The sequence below is a fragment of the Bos indicus x Bos taurus genome, chromosome 4 (assembly GCF_003369695.1).
Source record: "Bos indicus x Bos taurus breed Angus x Brahman F1 hybrid chromosome 4, Bos_hybrid_MaternalHap_v2.0, whole genome shotgun sequence".
NCBI classification, from domain to species: Eukaryota; Metazoa; Chordata; class Mammalia; order Artiodactyla; family Bovidae; genus Bos; species Bos indicus x Bos taurus.
This window is the reverse complement of record NC_040079.1, coordinates 107127422-107143813: the sequence shown is the minus strand read 5'-3', so window position 1 is coordinate 107143813 and position 16392 is coordinate 107127422. Positions and strand designations below refer to the sequence as shown.

The 16392-nt window shown below is 42.2% G+C and overlaps 1 protein-coding gene across 1 annotated transcript in view; it reads right to left on the bottom strand.

The window, feature by feature from the left end:
• Nucleotides 1-9296, bottom strand: part of PON3 (paraoxonase 3) — a 37598-nt gene extending 28302 nt beyond the window's left edge. Inside the window, 2 exon segments of the mRNA XM_027540124.1 lie at nt 7813-7883; nt 9141-9296. Of these exon segments, the coding sequence (XP_027395925.1) occupies nt 7813-7883; nt 9141-9214 (145 nt within the window). The 5' untranslated portion in view covers nt 9215-9296.
• Nucleotides 9297-16392: the final 7096 nt, after the last annotated feature.

The following is a 16392-nucleotide window of genomic DNA, read 5'->3' as shown; positions in this document are numbered from 1 at the left end:
AATATGCTGTCTAGGTTGGTCATAACTTTCCTTTCAAGGAGTAAGCATCTTTTAATTTCATGGCTGCAGTCACCATCTGCAGTGATTTTGGAGCCCAGAAAAATAAAGTCAGCCAGTTTCCACTGTTTCCCCATCTATTTGCCATGAAGTGATGGGACCGGATGCCATGATCTTAGTTTTCTGAATGTTGACCTTTAAGCCAACTTTTTCATTCTCCTTTTTCACTTTCATCAAGAGGCTCTTTAGTTCTTCACTTTCTGCCATAATGGTGTTGTCATCTGCATATCTGAGGTTACTGATAACTTGTTGAGGCCTGAAAAATCTATTGTTTTCTAATCATATTGGGAAATTATTAATTGTTCTCTGTTATAAAAGCAACAGATCATACACAACATAAAGCAACTAAACTCCAATTTTAAAAAAGCAATAAATCCTAGGATGAGCTGTTGGAAATAAATGAATTTGGAAGATTTTACTTAGATCCTTTTCTCACTGAGAGATGGTCATTGGCATTTTTCTATAGAAAGAAACATATAATGAGTAAGTTATGACTGAGAACAGGATGAAAAGGAGATTTGCATGTTTTCTAGCAAAGAGGTAGACCCACATATGATGTGTTCCCAGGCAGGCTGCATTGAGGATGCAAGCAATGGTTATGGAATATGGCAAATGGTAATTTACAAATCTGATTGAAACGATGTATCAAAGCCACATGTACAGAGGGGTCTGAAAGTGTCTCAGATGACCTGAGACGCCCTAGCTGATCCAAAGGGAATAGAGATGAGCTGCCTCCCCTGAGCCCGGCCAAAACTACAAACTCATGAGCAAAATAACTACCGTCCTTCTCAGTCACTAAGTTTTGAGGTAGTTTGCTGCACAGCTGTAGTAACAGAATGCATGGGAAAATGGTTGCCTGAGGTAATGGATTCCTAAGGAGAATGGGGGAAAGAAAAGTGGAATAAAGCCAAAAACAATGCAGATTTGAATCAGAGTAATAAACAATAGGCACTGAAAACTGGAGGATGGAAAAAGATTTAATCCTATTGATTATACTGAAGATGAAAACTAATCCCCAACTAGGAACCTGAAAACTAATCACAGCTTTCCATTTTCTAAGCATTCCAGTTAATCAAGAGTTACCAATATATGGTGTTTTGATGGTCTGAAAGATTTACTGCTTTTTCTACATGGAATAGGGCTTCCCAGGTGGCACCGTGGTAAAGGATCGGCCTGCTAGTGCAGGAGATGCAAGAGATGTGAGTTTGATCCCTGTATCAAGAAGATCCCCTGGAGCAGGAAATGGCAACCCACTCCTGTATTCTTGCCTGGAGAGTCCCCTGGACAGAGGATCCTGGCGGGCTACAGTCCATGGGATTGCAAAGAGTCAGACATGACTGAGCTTGCATGCCCTGCCCTACATGGAGTAAAATAGACTTGGGGAGAATCCAGCAAATTGAATAAAACAGTTTTAAAAATGATGTTGAATATGGGTGGATTAGTTTTTAAATTTCATTTATTAATGTGTTTTTTTTTAATTGTCAGGTTTTTTGGTTCACTTTGGCTGTGCTGGGTCTTCACTGCTGCATGGGCTTTTCTCTAGTTGTGGTGAGCGGGGGCTGCTCTCTAGTTGCAGTGCATGGACTTCTCCCTGCTGTGGCTTCTCTGTAGCACAGCATGGGCGCTAGGGCACAGGCTCAATGGTTGTGGCACACGGGTTTAATTGCTCTGCAGCATGTGAGATCTTCCCAGATCAGGGATGGAACCCATGTCTCCTGCATTGGCAGGTGGATTCTTTCCCACTGAGCCATCAGGGAATCCCCTGGATGGGTTAGTTTTTGAACAAACCTTTTTCTCTCTCTTTTTTCCTCTAAAAACCACTTTTGGGCTTCCTTTTGCCCTAGTCTCCTTCTGCCTCTATCCTGGCTGGAAATACTCACCAGCCTCTACCCGCACTTGGCTATTTCTCATAGCAGAGCATCAATTTACTCTAGTCCAAAGGTGTCAGCTTCCACCCACATACTCTTAACTCTCCAATCTCTAAATCAAGACCAAAACTTTCTCCCAACTTCCAGACCTCTGTATTTACCTGTATATACATGTATAGTGAAAGTCACTCCGCTGTGTCTATTTGCGACCCCATGGACTTCTCCATGGAATTCTCTAGGCCAGAATACTGGAGTGGGTAGCTGTTCCCTTCTCCAGAGGATCTTCCCAACCCAGGGATCAAACCAGGTCTCCTGTATATAGGACATTTCTATCGGGCCTTTTCATTTCTCATGTTCAACATGTATCAAAGCGATCTGGAAATTTCCCTCTTAAATCTGCTCCATTTTGTATATTTCAATTTCAGTGGATAACATTTCCGTCCCCCAAGGACCCAAAGTAGGAACCTTGGAGTTATCCTTGATGTCTTCCTTTTCCTTACTCCCTAAAACCATCTGATCACAAGTCTTTCAAGCTCTGGAACTCCCTCCTGGATTTCTGTAATAACTTCCTAGTAGGTCCACTTTGCTCCCCTACAACCCATTCTTTTTAAATCGCAAACTTGACCCTGTAATGCTCCTACTTAAAACCCTCCAAAGGGCCAGTAGGGCTGGCAGTAAAATTCTCAAACTCCTTGACCTAGATCCGCAGTTCGATGCCTCTCGGCTCCGATCTCAATTCTTGGGGCTCCCACCCTTCGCTGTCTTTTCCAGGCGTGCTGCAGCACTCTGTCAGCAGTGCTGAGGTAGGCCAGGCTTGTTTACCTGCATACCTGAGCACATGCTGTTACCTGCTTCTTGGCAACACACGTTTCCCACACCCAGTCTCACCTCCACTTGACTGAGTATCACAGGCCCTTAGAGATGACTTGAATGCTGTCCCCTCAGCTTTTTCAACCTCTCTTGGCTCCAACATCCAGTTTGTGTACTAATATGGTCACCTGTGCCTACCTCCACCATGATATTTTCCACATTTGGGCTGCAACTTGCTTGGATCAAGGACCTGGTTTTACTCAGTACCGTGTCCTTGTACCCAATATAACACCTGCCTTTTCACTATAAAAGCTTTCAGCAACAAGCTGGTTGACTGACTAAAAAGGAGAAACTGCTTTAGTTTTTGAACTTTGTCTTGTTTGAGGTTAAGTTATTGACAAGTGAGTGTTAATTTCTGAATAGAAGATGTCCTGAGTTGTATAATTTCTGATTTAGTCTTTTCATCTTCCAAACACCGTTTCACACATCTCCCATGATAGCACTAACCTGCTTCAGTAATTCACCTGCAGCATGAGTGGGCATTTTCCAGAGATGCTATGCTGTTTTTTTTTTGTTGTTGTTGTTGTTGTTTTTTACTTGCTCTGTCCACAGCACAGGGAAGCTGGTGCTTTGCACTCAGATGTGGAAAAGAATTAGTAGCTGATTGTACATTATTCCTGACCCTCCTTTATCCCTTTCCCCGACCTGCACTGCATCTGCATGATGGCCCGGTGCATCTTAGCAACAGTGGCTCCTGTGGGAGTAAAAGCCTCTGGGACACCCTCCCCTGAGTCTTCTCCATATACTCATTACCCTGTGCACAGACAACATTAAAACCCCACTGCTAAGTCTAAAACCAGTCTTACAAATAGGTATCTACTCCCTTTTAATCTGTCCACCCTATTTTTTGGCATAACCTCACTTCTCTGGCCTCCAATTGTTCTCTATAGACGTCTTGAGAAAAAGTCATGCCAAAACATTACTATCAATTAATATTGTCATTTCACATCTTCGAGGGAAGAAAATAGCCAGCTAAGAAAACAAATGGAAACTACCATGGAGTAGAAACATATCTTGGAGACACAGGAAGCTACAGGAGGGGAAAAGAAAGGAGAGGAAGATAGGAAGACTCCATATACAATGACTGTCTGTCTACTTGATAATTCTGTCAAGGGCAAGCTAATAAAGCTGTTCCTATTTCAAGGGCAACTTTGATTAGCCAAATAACTTCCCAGTTAAGCCAATCTTTGAGCCTCAAAGCCTTGGAAAAAAGATGAATTTAATATAAAAAAGATCTTTGAGGTATGATTTCTGGGAGGTTAGAATTATTTCACTTTTTAAGCTTTCTTCCTAGAAAGAATACTGGGGAAAGAATGGAACTTCCCTGGTGGTCCAGTGGTTATGACCCAATTCTTCCAATTCAGGGAGCTTGGGTTCGATCCCCGGGAGGGGAACCAAGCTCCCACATGCCACCCAGTGTGGCCAAAATAAATAAATAAATAATGAGGAAGGAAAACAAAAAGAGGAAAAGTTGGTTCTGCCAATAAAGTGGAAGTTTTAGTCGTGTTTGACTCTTTGCAACCCCATGGACTGTAGCCCACCAGGCTCCGCTGTCCACACATGCATTCCATGTCCATGGAGTTCTCCAGGCAAGAATACTGGAGTGGGTAGCCACTCCCTTCTCCAGGGGATCTTCCTGAACCAGGGAATGAACCCAGGTCTCTTGCATTGTAGGCAGACTCTTTACCATCTGAGCCATCAGGCAAGCCCTCGACCAATAAAATTAATCAGAAAAGTCTAGGTCTTGAAGAAAACACAAATCAGAAATTTTCCCCAGCTCTGTTACTGCCTACTATCCTCTGCCTTCAATTCTTTGGTTTTCCATTCTTTCACAAAGCTTTTCACTCTCAGAGAGGAGGGTCTTACGAGTATCATCTCATTAGTGAGCTTTGTTTAAATGTGCAACTTGCCCGGTCTTGGTCAGCTCTATTGATTAATATTTCACTTTTTTGCATCTCAGATTTTCTGTTTTCTGCCGCCACCATACTTCCCTGAAACTCTGTAATAAAAATGTGCTGTCAGTAGATAAGAAAGGCAGTGTTACACAACAGAGAGTACAAAGGCATGGAAGAAAACCACCATGCCTCTTAACGTAGACCTGGCCCCTTCTCGTTCTGAACCACTGGGCAGGGAACTTCATTCTTCTGGGTGTCAGTTTCCTAATCTCCAAACACAGGTGGCAGCACCCACCTTACGGGGTGTTTATGAGGATGATGGAAAGTGTTTCCAAAGGACTCAGCAGAGAGCCATAGACACTAGGCCTTTGATAAGGTAGTAGTATTATTTTTAGATATATAGCAATATTGTCCTATTGACAAATGACCCATGATCATTCCCACTTGTTCAGTTCTGTAAATATAGAATGTACATATGCCAATAGACATGAGATGTGCATGCGTTTTTTTCTTCTGCTCTAGTTTTTTGAAATAATTGTATTTCTTTTTGGCTGTGCTGGGTCTTCGTCGCTGCGAGGGTTTTCTCTAGCTGTGAGCAGGGACTACTCTCTTGCTGCAGTGCACATACTTCTCACTGCAGTGGCTTCTCTTGTTGTGAAGTGCCACAGAACATGGGCTCTGGGGCACGCTGGCCTCAGGAGTTGTGGCTCCCGGGCTCTAGTGCACAGGCCCAGCAGTTTTGGCACACAGGCTCAGTTGCTCTGCACCATGTTGGATCTTCCTGGATCAGGGATAGAACCCGTGTCTCCTGCAATGGCAGGTGGATTCTTTACCACTGAGCCACCAGGGAGGCCCCTTCTGCTCTAGTTTTAACTTCTCAAGCCATTTGAATCATACAATCTGAGAGTTGGGCTAGACTTTAACAATGCTTTAACAATGCTCTAATTACTGTCTAAATTAACTGGCAGACTCTTTTGAGAGAGAGAGAGAGAGATATATATATATATATATAATTAATATGAATATTACTCCACAAGGCAGTAAACAAATGATTGAATGTTACATTTCCTTATTTTTTTAATCAAATTAAATCTGACCCCAAACCCACATTGCACTAAACTGGTAGGAAGTTCAGCCTGAGTCATTATTGGGTCTCTCTGCCAGGGTTGTGCAAACAGCTTAATAAACAAAGCTGTGGACTTTGGGGAAGTCCACATGGCCTTTATTCTACACTAGTCACCACTGAAATATTCATTGCCAAGCTCATGTGGTCCCTTTAATTTAGAAACTTTTGCCAATTATACATACTGTGCGCGCGCACACACATACAACCTTTGCTCATGCTCATACAGTGTAAGGGATCCAGCCTCCCTAAAGGTATATTGTAGCCGTTCCTTTACAGGTCTTGATTCTCCCCCAGAATGGGACAAAGCCCCCTGTTATTTAAAACAACAACAACCACAACCACATATTCCCCTTCCGTTTCCATCAGAATCCCTTGAAGGAGTCCAGGTTTTTAAATATCAAAGTCAGGAAATGCTTTGTCTTGAGTTCCTTCTGCTTTCTAGCTCGCAATACACACCTCATCTAACACTAGGGAGCGCAAGGGCCAGGCTGTTTCTCTGTTTTAGAAATTGAGAGGGCAAATAAAGATAGAAAACCAAAATCAAAAGGGCTCTTTTATATATATATAAAGGGCCAGGCTGTTTCTCTATTTGTTTTAGAAATTGAGAGGGGAAATAAAGATAGAAAACCAAAATCAAAAGGGCTCTTTTATATATATATATATATATATATATGTATGTATATATATGTATTAGTAACTTATCTTGGAGATCATTTATATCACAATAAGCTATACTGTCGTCCTGTCGCATACTGAAATAATTCACAGTCCTTGACCCTAGGAGGTTTACAATCTGATTGTGAGAGAAAGACACTGCTGGCTCTAAAATAAAGCATGTGGTAGGTGTCTCAAGTGAATGGGAGTTTCAGAGTGCTATGAGAGTTCAGGGGTAGAAGAGGGATTTCCAACTGATTTCAGCAAGCAGCAATGAAGAAATCTTTGGAGGTAATTTCATGAGCAAAGGTGAGAAAATGAAAGAATACATTCCTAGAACAGCATCTGGCTAGATTTTTTTCCCCCCTAGTAGTATCATCAGGGAGAGTTAAAGGCTCAGAGCCAGAACAAGCAGTTGAAGCAGTAAGGAGTAAATGAGATCAGCTCTATGTGGGGGCCCAGGAGAGGCCAACAGGTCTCACGTGAAACAGTGAGGGGAGAGGGGAAAATAAATGGCTCCTTCATTTTTTTTTTAAAGATTTTTAAAGTCTTTATTGAATTTGTTACAACACTGCTTCTGCTTCATGTTTTGGTGTTGTGGCCTCAAAGCCTGTGAGATCTCAGCTCCCTGACTAACGATGGAATCCATATCTCCTGCATTGGAAGGCAAAGTCTTACCTGCTGGACTGCCAGGGAAGTTCAAGATTCCTAAATTTTGAACTGAAACTCTTTGAGAATGCAGGTACCAAGCTTAAGAAAAGTCTGGAAGAAGAGCTGATTATGGGTGGGGTGTGAGAGAGGAAATGACAGAAAGGCAAAGAAGATTTCAAGCAGAAAAAAAGGCCTGCAGTTTGAGAGATCAGGGATCCAACTATGGATTTTCGATTAATTAAGAAAAAAACCCTCAATTGATTGGGAGGTTCTTGAGAATAAGGGCTAAGTCACATTTCTTTTAGTACTAGCCGATAAATTTTGAAGGCAGTGACACTGGAAGCTAGGAGTATCATCAAGGAGAGGGGAGAAGAAAAAAAAAGAAGTAAGGCAACAGAAAAAGAGAAGGAAATGAAATGTCAGAGTGGACAGGAGCAGAGTCCAGCAAGGGACCAACCAAAGAGTAGTCAACAACATATTTCAAATGATGGAGAGATGTCAGTAAGAGGACCGAGAAAAAGCCATAGATTTTGACATTTAGGACACCCCTTGGAGACGTGGAATCAGATAGCTTGGGTAAAATTGATGAGGCTGAAGCCTCAGTAGGAGGGTTTGAGGAGTAGCAGTGGATTAAATTAGCAGCTTCAGTCAGGGGGATGGTGACCAGGAAATTGTACTGTCATATACATACCAATTCCCTCAATAAGGTGGCAGTTCTGGGATTCTACTGACTCCACTTCTCGATATGCATTCATTCTTTCTCTGTGGAAGATAAAAACACTGGAGATCAATGCACAACATCCAAAATCAATGTCTAACCAGTCTTTAACCACCTTCAAATTCATTAACTCTCTTTCTCATCATTTATGGATGATATCACAAATAAGTAGCCATCTCCTTTTATTTACATTTACTTATATAATGTGGACACACTGGGTAATGTGCCTATATTTTTTAATTTAATAGTATATAAGTATTATTAATTTAAATGCACAAAATACTATTATCGAATGTGACAAAGCATCATCTATTACAAATCTGCACTTTGGTTCCCTTAATCCCTTACAGTCTTGCCTTTTGATCCTTGTCCCCAACTGCCTTCCCCAAATTCAACAGGGTCTCCTAATAGCTAAACTCTGTAGCTTTTGCTTTATTATTTTTAAAATTTTATGTTCATTTACTTTGCAAGTTCATGAGTTCATTAAACTGACCATAGTTTAAACAATTGGCCAAATTATTTTTGAATAGTGTTTTTGATTCCACAGTGAAACATTCTTCTAAACACAAGGAATAATTTTACATTTTTATTAAATTGTATTCAGGAAGATTCTATACTTATCTCACTTTAAAAAAATGTGACTTTAAAAAAATACTCTTTAGATTGGCTTTATAATTATCATTATTTTTTATGATTTTCTCACTTGCATGCACTGGGAGCAAATGTAACAGTAAACTCAAGCTGAACTAGAATGTATTATCAAAAGGCACCATGCTCCTCAACAGATTCTGCCAATAGATGTGAACCTCTGAGAAGACCAACTTCTATTTAGAGAAATAAATAAAAACAACCCAAAGAGGACTGAAAGCAAGTAGAAGCTAACATCTATTCGGGAACACATGTCATCATCTAACAAACATTTCTTCTTACTAGCCCAGTATTCTCCTGGGATATTTCTGGAATTGCTATCACCACCAGATCTTCCACTTCAAAAGGTCAGGTCAGATACCGGGACAATGCCAATGTTCAAGGGTGGGTGGAATGCTGAGGGAAGGGGGAAGGGGGGCAGTTGCATAACTTTCAGAAAATAAACCGGGGCATTTCTGCCTCACGATCTTAGGAAAGGCAAGAAATCAGCTCACTTTCCACATCAGAGCTTCTCAAGGGATAGTTTGTTAGGTGCGATTGAGAAGACAGGGTCCCCAACAGCTCATTCTTACCCGCTATGAAGGCGGCCCGGAAGCCCTTAACCTAACTTGGAAGAAGAGAAAAAGCCCAGGACGCTCAAGATGCCAACTCACCGAAGTGTCAAAAATCTCTCCCCGACTAGGGCCAGGCCGGCGCCCAGCAGGATAAGTGCCATCAGCTTCCCCATGGTCTCCGGGTTCCAGGGCGCCCAGGGCGCGCAGAGTACTCGGGAGGGGCTGCGGGCAGCGCTGGTCCCTCCCCCAGTGGTGCTCACCCCGCCCTTCCTGCTCCCGGGCAGGTGCGCTGCCAAGGCTCTGGGCTAAGGTCGCTGCGTCCCACCCTTCGCCGCAGCGCTGCTCCGGGTTCAAGGCCACATTCACCTGCTTTCAAGGAAACCTTTACTCGCGGATTCCTTTATTCTTCAGGGCTCAAAATACAGAGACAGGACCATACCCCTGGGTTCCCTTGGCAGCTTTGGCGAGATCCCACGGGTGGGTGGGACGATAGAGGAGGAGGTTTGCTGCCAAAAGCTGCGGAATTCTACCTCAGCTCCTCAAGTGTCCTGAAGGGGAAACTGGAGGGGCAGAGAGCGCGGGGAGCTGTAGTTCAGACCCAGAAACTTTGCAGTTTGTGGAAGGTAAGGTGTTCTAAGAGACGCAGAATTGATCCCACACACAGGGTGGAGGCGGGGCGCGGGGAGGGGGACGGTGGATTCTGTTTGTGGACTGGGAGGATTTGTGAATGTCAGCATCTGCCCCCAACATTTGAGATAAAGTCAGGAGAAGTGAAGGGAAAGAAATAAATAGAATAGGTAACAAGATGAGCAGAACGGAGGAGAGACGGGGAGAAGGGAAGCATAGCTTCTTTGGAAGGTTAGACTTTCAAAAGACTCCTAGATCCTTCTTTCTTCTGGATCTTTAGATCCTGCCAGGCAAATAATCTGCACCCTCCCACACTCATGATAAAAATCAGGTTGAAAGAAGGGGAGCACGAGGTGGGAAAGACTTAAAGAGTTTGGGCAAAGCCAAGGAGCGTCTTCAAGATCTGTTTTTATTTTCCACAAGGAAAAAAAAAAAAAAGACTATTTCTATTGAGTTTAAGTAAACTCAATAGAAACTTCTGTGTTTGAGAGAACACAGAAGTGGAGATATTAAGTAAAGGAAGTTTCTGACTTATGGGATACATAAATACTGTTTGAATACATAATTATAGTGGAATAATAAAGTTGCCATTTATGCAGCACCTACTATGTACCTTGCATTGTCCTTAGAACTTTGCCTATGTTAACTTTTGATTACTGGTACTTCTCTGAGGTAGTTCACATCCCAGTTTTATAGGTCAGAAAGCCAAGGCACAGATTAACTGTGTAACTTGCTCTTGGCCACACAGCTAGAGAGTGGCAGTGTGAGCCCTTCCTGTGCCCTTCCTCAGTTATGCTGAGTTTTATTAAAGCTGTGGAGGAAGGGCTACTAACGGAATATTGGAACATCTGGAATTGCATTGATAAGACAGTTACTTCTTCAGAAGATTAATTTGAAAAGAGTTCACACAGAGGAGGAATACGTATTTCTATCTGCCTGCTGCTGCTGCTAAGTCGCTTCAGTCGTGTCCGACTCTGTGCGACCCCATAGACAGCAGCCCACCAGGTTCCCTCATCCCTGGGATTCTCCAGGCAAGAACACTGGATTGGGTTGCCATTTCCTTCTCCAATGCATGAAAGTAAAAAGTGAAAGTGAAGTCGCTCAGTCGTTTCTGACTCTTCGCGACCCCATGGACTTCAGCCTACGAGGCTCCTCTGTCCATGGGGTTTTCCAGGCAAGAGTACTGGAGTGGGGTGCCATTGCCTTCTCCAATATCTCCCTGTATTTCTATAAAAATATTGGAAAGATACACAAGAAACTAACAAACTGGTTTCCCCTAAGTGGGACAGATAGGATGGCAAGGAGACTTTTCAACCTTCTTTAAAAATATTTTATTTATTATTTGTGGTTGTGCTGGGTTTTCATTGCTACATGAGCTTTTCTCTGGTTGCAATGGGCAAGGGCTACTGTCTGTCTGGTTGTGGTGCTCAGGCTTCTCAATGCAGTGGCTTCTTTTGTTGCAGATCACAAGTGCTGGGGCACTCGGGCTTCGTCAGTTGTGATGCATGGGCTCAGTAGATGTGGTTCCCAGGCTCGGGAGCACAGTGCTTAATTGCTCCAGGGCACTTGGGACCTTCCCAGAGCAGGGATCAAGCCTGTTTCTCCTGCCTTTGCAGCCAGACTCTTTACCACTGAACCACCAGGGAAGCCCTCAACATACCTTTTAATATAACTTTGATTTTTAATAGAGACTCCTGTGAAAACAGTGACCCATATTTCAGAAGAAAATGCATAAATACACCACACACACACACACACACACATGTGGTGCGGAGATTCTGCTGCTGCTGTTGCTTCACATTTCTTCACTTAGTCGACACCCTGCATGTTTGTTTCAAAGAAAGACAAACCCCGTGGATCACTGTGTGGCGATGACTCTCCAGACAGGTTCATGGCCACTGAGTTTGAATTGTTCTCTGGAATGGCGTGTGTGAGTCCATGGGAGACTGGGAAGGAAAGGAAGGAATGTTGCTTGGTGTTCACACTCAGCACTGTTTGGTGAGCACTGACAACTACTTGCCCAGCACTGAAGACTTGGTGTGAGCAAGATGCCCTTGCCTTCAAGGGGCTTACATCCTAGAGGGGAAATATATTTAAAGGAAGGAAGGCAGGGAGGATAGAAAAAAAGGAAAGAAGCAGGAGGGAAGGTGAAGCCAAAAAACAGAAAAAGACAAAGTAAAAAAAGTAAGTTGTTTCATGTTCTTTTATGAAATAATCAGTCATGTATAGCCATGAGAGGAGACAGAGAGGCTCAGGAAATAATAGTCTTTTATACTCACAAAACTTAGAGACAGAAAGACAGGCATGGTACAGAGCCATGTGGGAAAGACGCCTGGGTGATTGGGAGGCAGAAAACAGGACAGGAGGGTTGAAGCTGCTCCCTTTATTGGGGGTTTCAGTCGTGTCCGACTCTTTGTGATACTATGGACGGTAGCCCACCAGGCTCCTCTGTCCATGGGATTCTCCAGGCAAGAATACTGGAGTGGGTTGCCAGTGTGCAGGCTAGGCTGAACTACTTAGGATTGGCTAGTTTGAATAATTTTGGCAGGTTTGAGGCTATGAGGTAGTTGCTAGTTTCCTGGCACCTAGTTCTGGGATGACTACAGCAGAGGAATATTGTCTCTTGGCGTGTAAGGGCCAGATAGAGGGGATATGGCTCTGGACCATTTAGTTTGTGAATCAGAGACATGCTTCTGGTGGAGCCCCTTGCTGTCTCCCAGAAGTGGAAAAGCCTCTCTAAAGAGGTGACAATAAAACGGAGACCTGAAGTAAGAGAAGAAACTAGGTTGTAAAGAGTGGGAGGAGGGGAATTTCCGTTGAGGGAAATATCTTGGTGTTTGCCAGGACCTGCAGTTACAGTGTGGCCCAAGCCATTGCTGGATGAAGTTGGAGAGAGAAGCGGAACCCAGATCACACAGCATCTTGCAGGTCTTAGTGGAGAGATCAGTAACACAGTAAGGTCTTGCAGGAGATGATGTGATCTGAGTACTTTGCTACTGAGTAGGAAATAGATTGGAGAGGGGAAAAACTGGTAGACAGAAGTCCACCCGCAAAACTGTTTTGGGTAAGAAGTAATAATAGAGACTGCAGCAGAGAGAGGAGAACGGATCCAAAAAGACGTCACTTGGAGATAGAGTCGGGTAGACTTTTTGATAGTTAAGGACAAACATGATATGAAAGATGACTGCAAAGGTCTGAGCTGGCGATGTTAATTTTGGAGTAATCAGTATACAGGGAGTACATAAAGCCATTGGAATGGATGGGAGAGAGGAAAGAGCACCCAATTTTGGCCCTAAAGAGCCATTACATTTCTATTAATATTTGGATGAGGTGTGCAAACCAGCAAAGGAGGGGAAAACAGGAGATAATGAGAATAGTGTTGAGAAAGCCAAGGCGGAAGAGTGTTTTGAGAAGGAAAGAAGAGAGCATGCTAAATGCTGCTTAGAAGTCAGGTAAGATCAGAGCAGAGATAGAGGTAATTGGATTTGGCAACACAAAGATCTCTGATGACCTTGACATGAACAAAGACCAGACTGTAGTTGGTTGACAAGTGCATGGGTAATGAGAAAGAAGAGACAGTGTGGATCTCAAAGACTTTACTTATGATGGGTGTGTTAGTTATGTATTATGATGCACTAAACTATCCCCAAACAAGGAAGCTTAAAATTCATGATCTGAGCATTGTTATTGGTCAGAAAGTGGAAGCAGCTTAGTGAAGTGCTTCTGGTTCATGGTCGGTCATGAGGTTGCGGTAATCTGAAGGCATTTCAATTGCACGTCTGTCGTCATGGGACCTAAGCTCCTTGCAATGTGGACCTTCCCAAGGGCTGTCTGAGAAATGTCTTCAGGATAAGGCACCCAACTTTCCCCAGTGAGTGGCCTGAATGAGGGAGCAAGGAGGAAACCTTGACGCCTTTTATGACCAAGTCTCAAAAGTCACATGTTGTCACTTCTGCATTATTCTGTTTGTTAGACATCAGTCACTAAATCCAACCCACTCTTAACACATTATTGACAGGGGCATTTTTGTAGAAACTAACACCTGTGGCTGGCGATTTCTTATGTAAGTGAATATCAAAACATCTTCTGGTCAATATTGTGCATAACAAAAGACGTATGAATATGTCTATGGTCAATAAGTTGTTAAGGAGCAATGCATTAACGTTGCCTGTGGGGGAAGAATGTCAAATCTTTGGACATGTTTTAAGCCATCAGTGGAATCCAGAGAAATGATGTGGTGGTTAAAAATGTGAGATCAAGGGAGTGTTGTCTTTTAAATGGGAGATACAGTTAGAAGATCTTTGTGCTAATGAAAATGAATCAGTAGGGAAAGAGTTTGATGACGCAGAAGAGAGAAGGGATAATAGAAAAAGTGAAGTCCTAAGCACAGTTGGAGGACTCCTTCTCCACTTTAACAGTAGAAATAGGGGACGGTGGATGCAGCTACAGTGAGAGGTGTAACTTTGGGAGGGGAAGTGTGAGGGGGCTTATATCTAGTTGTTTCCATTTTCTCAGTGAATTATAAGACAAGACCTACAGACCAAAGTGTGAATAGATAAAGGATTGTGGGAAGTTTGAGGAAAAGGAGAAGCTATAAAATTACTAACTCAAGAAAGAGAAAAGCTAATCTACCAAAGAAATTGAGGGTTGCTTGACATTTTGAGTACCACATCTGAGCTTTGACATTCATTCAAGAGAAACCATTCAGCTGTTTTGTGATTTTCCCAGGTCACATATAGCTGCTCAGGTGCATGTGTGAAGTAAAGAAACGATTTGAGTTTTGCTTCCTACGACACTTGGAGGAGAGACGTATAAAGGAGTTGAGAGTATACTCAAGGAAGTGATTACAGGATGGAAGCTGGATTGGATAAGCAGAGATATTATGCAGAAGAGGGGACAGTTGGAAGGGGAGAAAGTTCTGGGGCTAGGGTTATCAATCAGTTTGAGGTTGGAACAATTCAAAAATTTTAGAACGATGGCAGTACCTGAACAGATGACTTAGAAATGAAGGGGGTGGTGGTTGCAGAGTCTGAGACTTGAAATAAAGGTTTTACAGGTAAGAAAGTTTCTGATACAGAATGTGGCTGTAGGAGTGGATGGCTGAGGCAGTGGGAGAAATGGGTATTAGGAGTGAAAATTTGAGGCACACAGAAGCTATATGTTGGAGGATTTATCCATGTAGACTTTTAAATCACTGGGAAGGAAAATGGAATAGAGATGTTCTACTTTATTAGATGATTGTACTAACTTCCTTCAAAATGAATATTAATCTGAGTTTGGATAGAAATTAAGTTAGAAATCTGTGAAAAGGTAAGAAATATCTCTCTAGGAACTGATAGAAAATAATTTCCAGAAAAAAGAGAAAGAATGTAGAAGAGGAAAAAAAGGAGTTCAATGACAGATAATTTTTTAAAAAATAGAGTATTGTCCATTGATATTAATAATAGGAATAATGGAAGAAAAATCACCATTTTGAAACTCCAACGTAATAATAATTGGACAGGAACACTACTGGATGCCAAATAGATGAAAGGTTTTAGGGAACAGACTATTCACTTGGATTTATAAAAAGAAAGAAAAAATTAACCCTGTTGAGCAGGTGATCACCACCTTAATCAGTTACTCAGATTTACCATCACAAAGAGTGAAAAAAAAACACCTATGTTTATATTCTGCTGCAATGCAGTGTGAAGTACAGGTCACTTATTAGTATTCTTGTCAAAATTGTTTAATCTGAATCTGGTCAAGCCTACAGTAACTTCTAATTTACAGGAAATATGAGTGCTGCTGAATTGAGCTCAGGACTCCAGGAAGAAATGGTCAAGTAAATTCAGAATGTAGATCATTCCAGAAGATATCTTGCTTGCACTGAAAAATGTGTCATTAAAAATAAAAACAAAAAATAGAAAGGCTGTTTCACATTAAAAAGGATTCAAGAGACATAAGTAAATGTGAATTGTGATCCTCGATTGAATTTTGGATTAGGGAGCATGGGGGATGGGAGGGTTAGCAATTATTAAAGGCATTTGGAGACCACTGAGAAAATTTGAATTTGTACCAGGTATTAGATGGCATCACTATTAATGAGAGGTATTATTACTGCAAAGTGTTGTAATAACATTGTGGTTATGTGGAAGGACGCCCTCATATTCAGAAGATGCAAGCTGCAGTATGCAGAGATGAAGTTTTATGATATCTCCAACTTGCTTTCAAATGGTGCAGAAAAATAAAAGCATCTTTACTTGGAAAAGTAAAGCAAAAATGGAAAAATGATAACTGGTGATTGGTGAATATAGGTGAAGGGTATAAGGAAGTCACTGAACTACTCTTTCAATTTTCCTCTAGGTTTAAACATTTCAAAAGTGGTGGAGGTGGGAAAATTGGGTTTCTCCAAATTATTGTTTAATAACTTGTCTATGTTTAGTTCCTTCTTTTTAAATGTAATTCAAGTCTAGAGTTTTTTCAATTAATTTAATTGGAGGCTAATTACTTTACAGTATTGTGGTGGTTTTTGCCATACATCGACATGAATCACCCATGGGTACACATGTGTCTCCCCATCCTGAACCCCCTCCCACCTCTCTCCCCACCCCATCCCTCTGGGTTGTCAAAGAGCACTGCTCTGCTTCATGCACTGAACTTGCCCTGGTCATCTACTTTACATACTGTTATATACGTTTCAATGCTATTCTCTCAAATCATCCCACCCTCTCCTTCTCCCAGA